The sequence below is a fragment of the Phalaenopsis equestris genome, unplaced genomic scaffold, assembly GCF_001263595.1.
Source record: "Phalaenopsis equestris unplaced genomic scaffold, ASM126359v1 Scaffold000002, whole genome shotgun sequence".
NCBI lineage: Eukaryota > Viridiplantae > Streptophyta > Magnoliopsida > Asparagales > Orchidaceae > Phalaenopsis > Phalaenopsis equestris.
In genome coordinates, this window is record NW_018164444.1 from 57,419,198 (window position 1) to 57,433,180 (window position 13,983).

Below are 13,983 nucleotides of genomic sequence, written 5' to 3' on the forward strand. Positions count from 1 at the left end.
AAAATCTGATCTGTTAATCAGAATTTAATTTCCTAATTTATGGGCTCAGAAGGATGGGGCGCCACCTGGCTCAAGCAGGATCCAATGCGTCGCATCTGGCCCATCTGAGCCGTCGGATCAACTTTCTCTACACCCGAACACGGATCCCGTCCACCTCTCCCGTCTATTAATTCTGGCCTTTTCTTAGTTGCCGAAGGCCGATGCCACCCAAATTTCCCCAGAAACCTCTGGCAGTCATTTTATAAGGTCCTATTTCCTGGTCTCTTTAAAACTTTCGACGGAAGTTGTTTTAAACCGAGCCTGCGGGACGAAAAAGATCGAGGAAGATTTACATGCATACCACTTATTTTCTGTTTAGTAAATTATCTAAATACTTAAATTTTAATTGTTGCACACATACCATCTAATTCATGCACGATAAGTTGTATTCTAGTTTTAAAAAATTTAAATGGTGATATTTTTTTAAATTATATTGAAGATTTGGCCGGAATTAATCTCTCTCAAATTAGGTGTCAGATATGTAAATAAATAAGAGTTGGGTGGTATGTATGTAATTGCTCCCTAAAAAGCAATGAACCAAAGCAGAAAGAAGAAACAGTGGGAGGACAAATGCAACTGGGGATCTTCACAGGAACCCTATTTCACATACAGGTGGAATTGGTGGAAGTAACAGGGGAGTGAGGGGATATGGATGATGAGATGGACGAGAGAGAGAAGCAAGTATACATGGCGAAGCTCGCCGAACAAGCAGAGAGATATGATGGTGAGCAAAAAATTATTTTTTCGGAAATTTTGAGGGCAATGGCTCGAAATAAATATATATTTTGGTGAGCATAAAAGTTTAAATCCTGCTTTTCAAATTTCTTTGAATATCTGAAGTTTGTATTTTGGTTCTTCACCATATGGTTTTTTTTGAAAATATTATTTTTATTTGAGCGAAGCATGCCTTTCGGCAAGTAATTTGTAGCAGGTGGAAAAAAAATGCAATTTTTAACTTCAAATATTCTTCCTTTGGATACTTTTTATGATAAATTGCTGCAATTTTTGTAAGCTCTTTCATAAACACTTTCCGACTTAATTTGTTTTCCCTTTAGTGGGTTGTTGAAATTGTTGATTAATTAGTATACATGAAGTTTGGCAGTAGAATTAAATAAGGTATTGTTGTTGTTGTCCTCATGTTGCAGAAATGGTGGAAGCGATGAAGAAAGTAGCTAGATTAGATGTGGAGCTGACGGCAGAGGAGCGGAATTTGCTCTCAGTTGGGTACAAGAATGTGATTGGAGCTAAGAGATCCTCGTGGAGGATTCTCTCTTCTATAGAGCAAAATGAGGAAGCCAAGGGAAATGAGCGTAATGTTAGGAGGATAAAGAGCTACATGAAAAGGGTGGAGGATGAAGTGGCGAAGGTCTGCAATGAGATTTTGTCCACCATAGCCATTCATCTCCTTCCTTCTTCCATCTCCAGTGAATCCATTGTCTTCTTTTATAAGATGTACGATTATTTTCTATGATTCTTTTCCCTACGAAGTTGCAGATAATTCTTCTTAGGTAACTTGAGCTGATACTTGTTTATGGACTTCAAGCTAAAGTAAATTTTTATTAGAAATTTGACGCCACCTCTATATGCTGATATGTTTTTTAAATGAAACAGCATAAGTTCTTCCTTCATAAATCAATAATTTCTATATGCAGTGGTTTTAAACCCAACAGCACTATTTTTTGTCTTATTTGTAACTAGGAAGGGGGATTATTATCGATACTTGGCAGAGTTCAAGACTAACAATGAAAGAAGAGAAGCTGCTGATCAGTCACTAAAAGCCTACCAGGTTTGCTTATCCATGCTTTCCTTCTAAAGATTATATAAAAAAAAAAAAATTTATGGAAACCTCTAGACTTGTTTTGATTGAAGGACTGTGGAGGATTTGAAACGAAATCCCAACAATTGATGGATTGATTATAACTCTGCAATTATTGATATAAGCTTTGCAGTTTTTTATTTTTATATATTTTTTATTTTCTTTCACACAAATTCCTAGAATCAAAACAGTCTTACTGAAATGCAGGCTGCTACTAGTACATCAATGATGGATCTGCCCCCGACTCATTCGATAAGGCTTGGTCTTGCCCTTAACTTCTCTGTTTTCTATTATGAGATACTGAATTCACCAGAAAGGTTAGCAATTTCTTTATTTCTTAAGTATAGTTTATGCTCCCCCACCCCCACTTTTCCTTTAATTTATTATAGTGTAACAAATGTTTTCGACTATTTGACAACTAAATGTGTTTCTTTCTCATTTCTCAGGGCTTTTCATCTTGCCAAACAAGCATTTGATGAAGCAATCACTGAGCTCAATACACTCAGCCCGGACTCCTACGAAGACAGCACGCTAATTATGCAGCTTCTGAAGGATAATCTCACTCTCTGGACTTCAGATACGCCACAAGAAACAGGTATTGTTCAGATTATTCGTTAGAGAGAGAGAGAGAGATACTCTTAGACCTAAGCTACTTGTTTATCTGTTGAATTTTATTTTTGGAATCATGTTATATTGGTCCATTATAGGCTAAAATAAGTTTTGATAAGTTATATATTAAGTTAGCATGAATGCAACATAGGAATGAATTATTTTTTTATTTTTTTCTTTTTTTATGGACATAAAAATTAAAATTTTTGTTGGCAGCTTTTATTTTTAGGATAATTACATACACAACACTTAAAATATTGTTAATTATAAAACTAGCACCCTGTTGATTTTCTAAAATACTGAATTGATGCATTTATGCGTGCCATCAAACCATTGAGAGTTAACTAAAAACGAAAAATATAGGTTGAGGTTTTATCATGAAATTTAAAATTTGAGTGAGAATTTGAAAAAATGGAGGTAAATGGGTGATGGATTTGTAAATAGGAATGCTTTGAATGGTATGTATGTAATTATTCCTTTTTTTCATGATTTATGTTTGGGTTATATATATATATTTTTCTGAAGTGGTGCCACTTGTCACATTGTTTGCTTGGTCATTAATTAAAAGTAGCTTGGTAAATCCACAAAGATGTAACTGAGCATGTGAAAGGCATATGAAATGACACGTGTTTTTGAGTTTCTGATAAGCCAAAGTCAGCAACAGCTGGCATTTGAAGGGGTAATGGAATGGACATTATTGTCAAATGGATAGAAAAATATTGGTGGTTGAATATTGCATGCTTGACGTGTGGATTACAGAATTTATGGAGAGAAACAGAAGAAATGAGAAAGGGAAAGGGGAAATAAGTGCGTTCAGATTCAGGGTTGGATTTCGGATGCCTTTGACTGCATGCTGATGAATTTGATAAATCAGTTCCAAACCAAGTCAAAACTTATTGTTAGATGAACCTTAATTTCAAAAGGACTTATTTACTAAATGTCATTTGGCACAACTCCAGTTATGCAAGTGAGAAAACCATAACCATACATATAGGTAAGTTGAGAACAACATACGGGATATAAATAGTTTTTGTGTGGAAAATTTATGGAGGAAAAATTATGGGGCCTAGACTAGTTGAAATAAGTGCTAGTCAAAGATTATATGGAGCTCTTCCTATAACTTGATAATATATTAATATATTGTTATAAATATGAATTTTAGAAGATATAGATCTTCTATATTGGTATTAAGAGTACTGAAATGTCAGATTTTTATTGGGTGATGAGTGTTGGGCAGCAGTTGATGTTAGAAGTAGGAAATCAGGGATATAAGGCTGTTAACTGGAATAGGAGGGGATTTTGAGTGACAAATGTCTGATATTTTTCATTGACAGATGTAGGAGAAGCCAAGTGAAGCATATGATTGATTTGGTCGTTTTCCTAAGAGAAGATGAAGTAATAGGGAAGATGGAGCATTAGAGATTAGTGACTGAAGAATATTGAATGTTGGCCGATAGAAGGTATATGACAATTGTCAATGGAATGTATTTGAATTGAAGATATGATGGATGGTTGACTCGAATATTCCCTCTATAAGATTATGATATCTCGAGATCAAGAAGATGAACTTTGATCATCAATGGCCGGTAGTCTTGGTTGATAGTTGATAGTTGATAGTTGATAGGGAACATCGGAAGTCAAGTGATGTTGATGGACAACAGAGAAAGTTCGACAGAAAGCAGTCATCTTGTTCGTTCTCTTGATAGGAGAGTAGACTACATAATCAGGAAGATTAGCTTCAGAAGTTAGATGTAAATATTGATTGTTGGTTGATGATAGGTTTTAGGCAAAGTTGATGAAAAATGTTTGCAACAGGTGAGCGATAATTGATAGTTGACTCGATCATTCTTTTAACAATATGGGATATCGAGGGATGAGGAAGATGAGCTTTATATATCGATGGCCAGCAACTGCCGGGTGATGCTTGATATATGTGAATTAGGTAATGAAAATATTATTTGTTCCTATTTATGTTTTTCCAAATATTTTTATGCAAATTGTTGGATATAAGTACTTATGAAATTTTTACAAAGGCCTTAGCAGCTATAGGGGTGAAGTTGAAGGAACCTAGGTCAAACATGCATCCAAATGGAGCCACCAAGAAATAGAGCCTTCATAGCCTAGAGTGGCAAGTAGGCCCCAGCTTTTGGGCGCTTAGGCGCCACCCATGCGTCAGAACGACAGAGAGCCTGACACATAGGTATTGGGTATGGGGCGTCTAGGATCTCCAACATGATCAAACATTGGCGCCTTAGCCCCAGAAATCAGGCGCATAGGCGCCTCCTACCATTAATCGGGCGTCGGGGCGCCTCCAACACCTCGATGTCATTTCAATAGTTGACAGGATGCCATCCACTGAACCTTAGCACAACTTCTTACTGAGGAAGAAGCACTCCAATGCTCCAAATAGAAACTTCGACGCTAACGAACCGACTCAGAGGAGTTTAGGTAGTTCAGCTTCGGTGGCGACTCATGGTTTCGGCCTCTGGGGCTACAGAGAGGGAGGCTAGTCATCTTTGGAGGGCTCTAGCACAGTTAGAGTCTTGTTCCTTTCTGGTTCTCAACATTTGACTATGAGGGTGGGAGAGCAAATTTGTATGAGACTTATGAGGGCTTTGGAAGTGGCTGATCAGAGCAGCATTTTAGAGGATTTACTAACGGAGGCTTAGTGATTAGTGATCGTAAGTGGAGAGCAGAGAACACAAGTTCAAGGTGTAAATTTTCATTTTTCTTTCTGAAATTATTTGTTTATTTTATTGCTTTGAATGAATAAAATGTTTATTTTGTTGTTTCAAGGTATGAATAGTCACTAAATCTTTTTTTTTCTCCAAATTTAATTAATAGAAATTTATGGTTTGATGATGTGTGTTGACTTGTAGGAATTATTGCTATGGTAAAATTTTATCCTTCAAAAACTTCACTTATATTCAATCTGGTCAATTGAATGGTTAAATCACTTTGTGAACTTCGAGATTCAGAAGAATTCATAAGGGAACATCGATAAAGTTCATTAGACTATTAGCATAAGAATATTGCTCGTAGTTTGGTGACATCATTTGTGGAAACATTTAATATTGAAGATTTCACCAAATTTTGAAAACTAAATTGGTTGACTATCCTAGCTTACTTATTACCACCGGGAGAGGCTAAGAAAGAGATTTACTCTTGATAGTCACCAATATTTGTGTCAAATTATCATCCCTAAGTTTTTAGGATTCAAATCAGGGGAGAAACCTTCAATTGCTATAGTCACCTCACAACTTTAAGCTAGGATTTTTGTTTTTCCAAAATTAAGTTTAAAACTTTCACAAAATCATCAACAATTGAAACTTCAGGCTACGTTCAAAACCAATAGGCTATAAACTTTTCATGTTTGGAGGTTCACTTATTCCTTGTGGGATTGATAGATAAACTTTGTTCCTTATACTACTTGAACATGTATGCTTGTGTGATTCACCAGTATTTCACAACGCTTGGTCTGTATCAATTTTTGGGTGTCGTTGCCCGGGTTAACGACGCTGAATTTTCAACTTTAGAAAAATTTTAGTTGAATCATTAAAATTTAGACTTCAAAACTGTAGCCTTGTGCAATTACGGCTATTTAGTTTTTATTTCCTGTATTTTAAAAAAAATCTAAAATATCATTTATGGTGTGCTTCTTGTTTTACTATTAATTTTTTCCGCCTGCCTTTATTGCATTTCAATTACTATGAAAACTGTGTGATTGCTTTTTGATTTCAGTACGTATATCTGCTTAGTTTTCTTGTTTTTAATAATTTGTTTGTTTGACTTGTATATCTGTAGTTTAAGGGCACTGAACTAATTGTCCTAATTGTGTATGCGTAGAATTGAAATTTTGAAACTAGTACTTTACAATCTTGAACTATAAGAACTGTAAAAAAATGAAAAAATTAAAAAGACAAATTTAGAAATGACAAACATACCTCAGGAAGAACCCAACACACCAAGACCCCATGTTATACTTAGACTGCTTAGGAAATTTGTTAACCTCTCGGTAGAAGAAATTCACTTAAGTATTATCACCCCGATCGAAGAAGCCAATTCTTTCGAACTAAAACCTATAATTATTTACATGATACAAAATAACTAGTTTCGGAGATTACCCCCAAAATATCCTAACCTCCACTTAGCAATTTTTCTAGAACTATGTGCTACATTTCGCTATAACGATGTCTTCAATGATTTTGTTAGGCTCAGACTTCTCTTTTTTACTTAGTGATAAGTCTAAGGTGTGGTTTAATTCCTTAACATCAGGGTCCTATATCACATGAAACGAACTTGCCCAAAAATTTCTATCGAAATATTTCTCTCTATCTAAAACTCTAAATTTATAAATTATCACTTCCTTGACTCAACTAGATGGAGAATTAATTTATGAAGTTTGAGAAAAATATAAGGAGCTATTTGAGAAATATAACCACTAGGCCTTACTCGATTGATTCATAATTCAAACCTTTTATAACGGGCTTATGAGATCTCTTAGGTCCATAATACATGCAACAGCAGGGGATCACTAATGTTTAAGCCATTTGAGGAGGCATACAAGGACTGGGTCAGAACTTAGGACAACCTGTCAACTACTTCTGAATAATCCAAGTATGTTGAGATTGAAGACAATGGTGACCAAGATGATTAAGAAAGAAGAAATGCTCAACCAGAAGGAGCACTGGAAGTTTCTCAGTCACCTGCTACTGAAGTGAGATCCAACAGAGTTATACGACCCGTACACAGGTATTCTTCTTCATTGTACTATTTGTGATTAATTGATAGTGGTGAATCATAATGCTTTGAGGAGACCACTCGAGTTGAATTTTCAAGGGAATGGGAGTGTACCATGGATGAAGAAATGCAATCTTTGGCGTCAAATCAGACTTGATATTTAACGGTACTACCATATGATAAAAAAGCATTGCACAATAAGTGGTTCTACAGGCTCAAAGAGGACTCAATTGGTAGCAACCACTACAAGGCAAGATTTGTTGTAAAAGGGTTTTTAGTAGAACTAAGGAGTGGATTACACAGTGTTTTTCTCCCCAGTGGTGAATATAACTGGCATGGTAGTACTGAGTCTGGTAGCAGAGGAAGATCTACACTTAGAGCAGATAGATACAAAGACAACTTTCTTATATGGAGATCTGGAGGAGGAATTTTACATGGTGCAATCATAGGATTACAAGGTTCCATGCAAATGAGTTTTGTTCTGCAGATTGAAGAAGAGCTTTATGGCATTTTACAGGCCCCGAGATAATGGTACAGGAGATTTTACAGGTTCATGTCAGATAACAGATACTTGAATTGTCAGGCAGACCACTGTTGCTTCTTCAAACACTTCGATTATTGTTATATCTTCTTTTGTTTTTGGATGACATGTTGATTGCAAGGACAAATATGAAGAAAACCAGGGACCTGAAGAAATAGTTATTTAAGTGAGTTCGAGATTAAGAATTTAGGTTCAATTATGAATATTCTCAGAATGATAATCGATAGAGACAATAGTGCATAAACACTGAAGTTGTTTCAGGCAAAATATGTTGAGAAAATCCTATAGAGGTTTAACATGAGAGGCAAAACTAGCTTGCACCCCTTTAGATAGTCACTTCAAACTATCTAAGGTCTATCGCCTAACTCTGAAGCAGAGCAACATAGATGGAAAGAACCCCGTATGCTTCAACATTTGGAAGTTTGATGTATGTGGTAATTTGCACCAGACCAAATATTGCATATGTATTGAGAATGGTCAGTAGGTATATGGGCAATCCAGGTTGACATCATTGAGAGACGGTGAAGTGGATTCTCAAGTATTTGAGGGGAATACTCAATAGAGAACTTTGTTATGAAAGTGCAGGGATCAATCTACAGGGATTTGTAGATTCGATCTGACAAAAGATGTGAACAATTAAAATACAATAGGGTATATCTTTATATTGGGGAACACAACGGTTAGTTGGGTTCCCAGGTTGCAGTCATTGCACTTTCAATTATGGAGGTCAAATATATTGCTATCACCGAGGCTCCAAAGAGATGATTTGGCTACAGAGTTTCATGGAAGAATTGAACAAGGATGAGGGGATCAGAAAGCTTCAAAGTGATAGTGTGATGTGATTCATCTTGCTAAGAACGCTACTTTTCATGTCAGGATGAAACACATTCAGTTGAGGTATTATTTTATTCACCCTTTGAAGATGGATAGTTATTCCGGGAGAAGATATACATAGCTCATAATTTTACGAACATGTGACGAAGGTGGTGGCTTTTGAGAAATTAAAGTCATGCTTGGCTTCAATTGAGTTTCATGAAGGTTGAGACCAGGAGTGAGCCACACAACGGTATTTGACTATGAAGGTGATTTAGATGGAGGTATAGGTACAAAAGACTAGTGTTGGGGTCTATTAGTCTTCAAGTGGGAGATTATTAGGAGTGGAACTTGATTTGGAGAGCAACAACATGCAATGGACCGAGCGCCTGAAGCTTTTGCGCCGAGTTATGGGCGCTCAAGTGCCCACTCTGAGTGTTGGACAGTGGAGTGGGTGCCTTGGCGCCCAATATTGGGCACTTAAGCGCCCAATTTAGGCACGTAGCTCGGTTTGCTCTAGGCCAGGGCGCTTAGGCGCCAAGTCTAGGCATCTACAGTCTCGGAGTAGTTGGTTCGTAACTTTTATTTAAACGACCGAATTTCTGCGACGTATTGTGTGCTTCTTGTGTGAAGGTTCTTTAACAAAGTTCCCGTAAAGGTGAAAAGTGTCAAAGATGAGGATTTCAGTGATTTCAACATGTGTTTTTTGCGTCAGATCAAATCAGGAAGAACTTAGTGCGAGGTTTTGTAAGTTTTCTTGAGAGCAGAGGAAATTGAGTGTGTTTCCTATCTGATTTTGGTAGTGAAATACTTATGGTGGTGTGACTTTGTAGTTTTTTTCTGTTCTCGGGTTTTTTAACATTAAATTCTTGTATCTTTTTCTTATTTGCTTTGTTGTGCTTCTGTTCGTAAGTTTGTTCCGATTTTTCTTGAATCTATGCGATCATATTTTGTGGTGTGGTTTGAATTTCTACTTGAGTCTAAGCCCCTGTGAATTTAAAAGGAAATTCTTTCGAGTTCTGGAAGAGAACCATAAACCCAAGGTTGACCCACAGAGGAGACTTAACCCTATGATGTAGACATTTAAGAAAGAGATGATGAAGTAGTTGGATGCAAAAATTATCTACCTCATCTCAGATAGTGTATGGGTGAGTCTAATCATTGCATTCCCAGGAAGGGAGGAGTGACAATGGTGCAAAATGAGAAGAATGAGTTGAAACACATGAGAAGTATTATTGTGTGGCAAATTTGTGTTGATTATATAAAACTAAACACTGCAACTACGAAGGATAATTTTCTTCTATTTTTTCTTGATCAAATGTTGGACAAACTAGTCAACCACCTTTTCTTTTATTTTTCAGATGACTTTTCAGGTTACCACCAGATTCCCATAATTCCTGAGGACTAAGATAAGACCTCATTCACAAGCCGGCCTTTGTCTTTAGAATGATGTCATTTAGACTTTGCAATGCGCCATCTACCTTCAAGCGTTGCATTATGCCTATTTTTTTAATCTAATTGAGAAAGGGATAGAGATTTTTATGAATGACTTTTCGGTGTTTGGTCTTTCCTTTGACTCATATGTGGAGAATCTTGTCAAAGTATTGTGGAGGTGTGAGGAGGCTCAGTTATTTTTGAACTGGGAAAAGTTCCAATTCATGGTGATGGAAATTATTGGCTTGGGATATAATTTTTGAGGGCGATAGAGGTAGATCCAGTGAAAATTCAAGTGAATTAGGAGTTTTTAAGGACACGTAGAGTTCTGCCAACATTATATTAAGGACTTTCCCAAGATCACTACACTTCTATGCCACTTGTTAGAGAAGGATGTCCCCTTTCACTTTGACAAGCATTGCCTCACTAAATTTGAGATTCATCGACAAATGTAATGAGGCAGTTTTTGTCATATGTTAGGCGATGTTCAATTAGGAATGCTAAAAGCCAGGTTTTGATGAGTGGTTTTAATCATTCTCCTAAAAGGATGAAATATCGGACATTCAATAAGCGTGTGTGCTGGGGGAGATGCGAAGAAATTCACAGAAACTTATTCGATAAATTTGAAGTAAAACTTCAAACAAAAGCGCACAAATCAATAAACCATAGAAAACACATAGAACACAAAATTTAACGAGGTAAATCTCGAGAATTGAAAAAAAAACACAGAGCCACATCACACGAAGAAATTTACTATGAAGAAAAATGAGGAGAATTATACAAATTACACCACACCTAAGCCTCTCCACTTTTTGGAACACTTTAGGGCACTCCTTTTCTTTGCACACAAGAAAACTCGTAATTCAATTTATTTTCTCATTGAAAAAAATGACAAAATAAGTAAGAACTTCCCAAAAATTGGTTACTGGTGCAAGGCACTGCGATATGACGTTGTGATGCTCTGATAGGCGTTGGGGCGCTGCAGTGTCTTGCTCTCAGGTTCCAAAATCTCGACTGGGTGTTGTGGTGCTGCAAGTCAAGGCGCTAGGGTGCTGCATCTGCCGTTGCGGCGCTTTCCTCCAAGTGTTGGAATGTTTTGCTCTCGAGCTCTGAAACTTATGTTGGGCATTGCGGCGTATATAGTAAAAAAAATTCAGGGCACCGTCACCCCCAAACCCAATACCAGGACCAACTTGATCGGCAAAACTGAAGGCTTTGAGTGAACAATTGATTAATACAATCATGCTTTGCATAATAACAGTGTTGGACATTGTGGTTGACAAACAAAAAAATAATTGTTATTGTTAAGTGCTAGACAGCGGTCAACAAAAAATGTAAAAAAATCAAACATTTATATACAGTCAACTCCTGTTAATAAAAGGAGGTGTTGCGATCAATAAGACATGGTATCAGACATTGGTCATTGGCAAATATCATACTATCATTTGTGGAAAACATCAGAAGTTAGGAGATTGTGGGTAATTAGCTTGGACATTGTCCTTATAAAGGGGACAATGCATTGCTGACAAAATGAACATCGAGTGTCGGTGACTAATAGACATAGGATGTAGGTTGGCAAGCATTGGTAGATGAGGAATGTTGGAAATCATGCAATAATTAATGGTTAGCTTGGTCCTAATACAAGGGAATGCCAAGCAATTGTGATCGAGGGGTATCGTATGTCGGTCATCGGCATGTGTCCCTCAACGTTCAATGAGAAAAATTAGTCAAGCAACTACGGTCGTTTCGATCATTCTCTTTAGGGAAGAAAAGCTCAATCAATCAAAAATATTGGTTTCAGATGCCACTGGCCGGCGGATGTTTGACATTGATTGTTAGCAAAAAAATGGATAAAAATTGATGGAAGTTTGACCTACAATACTACTTTAGTGCATTTGTTTTTCTTCCCATTGTAAATTATTCATGAACATAATCTTACTCTTAAATCACATAGAGAGACCAATCATAATACGGTGGTTTTCTAAGTTGACAATCATAAATTAGACGGTCATTAAAAAAAAAAAAATCGATCTACTTAATAACTCTTGTTAACCTATAACCACCAATCAGTACCTGCAGTACACATGTTTGCACTAGGACGTCCCCTTTGTTCCAAGTCTGATCCGAAGCAGTTAGTCTCTGTTTTTTAATTGGTAGCCTATGTAATTGTTATGTTTTGGTTGGTATTACTTTTGGCGCATTCAATTAGAACTTGACAGCTCCAGAGTGTGATCCCTAATTTCTTACATTTAATGGATTTTTTTTCTTTCTTTCTTTTGTTTTTGAATGGCAAAAAATGGGGCTCACCCCTGCCATGTGATGTGTAGCTTTTGTCGACCATGTGGCTGTAAAAGCCATGATTGCTGGCATTTTGTGCTCATCAACATCACCAAAAATGCTTTTTGTGGTTATACTTTTTCATAAATGGAAATTATGATACTCCATATACATAAAATTATTTGTTGCAAATTATGTACATAACTCTACTTGCAAATGGCTGATAAGACACGTGTGCATAGGGTTGAAAATTTAGCTGGAAGAACATTAATAGTTCGAAAATAGATTTAAGTTTTGGTTCAAATTGAGATTGGATCGAAGTAATTGAACTGAGCTATGATCTCAAGCATGAATTGAATTTTTTTCGAGTTGATTTCGAGCCACACATGGATCTGCTCGAACTGGCTTCAAGGTCTGCTCAATCTTAATATTTTTATTTATAAAAATACTATTGGCGTGTGTATACAATATAGAATATTAAATAAATTTTTGCAGGGCACAAATGACAAAAGTTCTTAAGACTATTATATAAAAAGGATGTACGGACAATGGTAGATGGGGAGGTCACGTCGCCACAAATTCACATGTGTGTAATATGACCCAATGGACCATGGAGAGCCCACACACCTGACAGACAGTAATCTGTTATGATACCACCTATGACCTCCCAAAAGAGCTCTTATGGGTGGTGGGCAGCCCAAGACTTAAATACTGTTTTTCGGCCCTATATCTAGCCGATGTGAGATTATTTGTCCGTGACAGCCTCATGTGTGTAATGTGGCCTCCCCGTCCACCATTGTCTGTAAATATATTGTCCTTTATACGTAATAATTTCTTCCCAAGTGGTGTCTAAGCTGAATTATCGGTCCTTGGCAATTTATTTTAATTTTTGGCTCCCTTTTTGTGCATGGTTTCGAGTTGCATTTATCTTCATGCATTGGTACTCGTTTTGAATTGTAGGTGAACAACAATCTAAAGCCACTGACATGATCTTGGACGTAAGTGTTTAGCATATAAAATCTTTGGTTTCTCGCACTTTGCTTAACCACATCTGCTTATTTCTTCTCTCTGATCATCAGAGTTGAGCGGCCATGATCGACCTGGTGCTGAGCTTGCGGTAAGTCAACAAACAGATGACCCTGATAATGTTTGATTCTTAAGTGTGATTAGGTTTGTGAAAGGTTTATGATTCTAAAGAGCGTTTTGTAGCGGTGTTGTTGAATGAATATAAATAAATGTGTATATGACAAATCCTTAAAGGATGTTAATGCGTGTGTTTGTTATTACTGTCCCTAAAAATCTTGATGTATTATCTTAAGACCATTAAGATGGTCATAATGTTCTTAAGTTGCTTCAACATTTGCTTCAGAATCGGAGCACATGTTCGTCAGTCAGATCTGACAAAGCAGTAGATTTGTCCCAATGAAAATAAAAGGAAAAACAACAGTGGTAGGATCAATATTTTTATATTTATGTCATTCAAATCTCAAAAGTTCAATAATGTACCATTGGGCATGACGCAGGTGCTGAGCAGTTGCTTCTTTCTTGTGGTGAAAAGTTGGGATTATTAAATGTAAAAAAAACTATCGTTTCATTTTTACCTATTTTTTATTAAATCTTGCCGTTCAAAGCAGCATGAATAATGCTGCATTGAAATTATATCCAGTTATTTACAACCACTCACTAACAAAATAAAAGTATGCACTTGAATTAA

General features: G+C 36.5%; 1 protein-coding gene across 2 annotated transcripts; it reads left to right on the top strand.

Annotated features, from left to right (window-relative positions):
- The first annotated feature begins 558 nt into the window (after positions 1-558).
- LOC110024155 (14-3-3 protein 7-like) lies at positions 559-13,721 on the top strand. 2 transcript variants are annotated; one of them, XM_020723954.1, is made up of 7 exons: positions 559-763; positions 1,185-1,491; positions 1,738-1,825; positions 2,063-2,172; positions 2,302-2,450; positions 13,230-13,267; positions 13,349-13,720. In XM_020723954.1, the coding sequence occupies exons 1-7, from the start codon at positions 688-690 to the stop codon at positions 13,352-13,354; spliced, it is 774 nt and encodes a 257-aa protein (XP_020579613.1). In that variant the 5' UTR covers positions 559-687; the 3' UTR covers positions 13,355-13,720. The 2 variants fall into 2 exon arrangements, with proteins under 2 accessions (XP_020579613.1, XP_020579623.1); XM_020723964.1 differs by lacking the exon at positions 559-763 and adding an exon at positions 806-827 and having other exon boundaries at positions 13,349-13,721.
- The last annotated feature ends 262 nt before the right edge of the window (positions 13,722-13,983 follow it).

Excerpts from the sequence above, each read along its gene's own strand:
- LOC110024155 (XM_020723954.1), top strand. The coding sequence starts at position 688 with ATGGATGATGAGATGGACGAGAGAGAGAAGCAAGTATACATGGCGAAG. Across the intron at positions 1,492-1,737 it reads ATTGTCTTCTTTTATAAGAT|GAAGGGGGATTATTATCGAT; the intron begins GTACGATTATTT and ends ATTTGTAACTAG. Across the intron at positions 2,451-13,229 it reads AGATACGCCACAAGAAACAG|GTGAACAACAATCTAAAGCC; the intron begins GTATTGTTCAGA and ends TTTGAATTGTAG.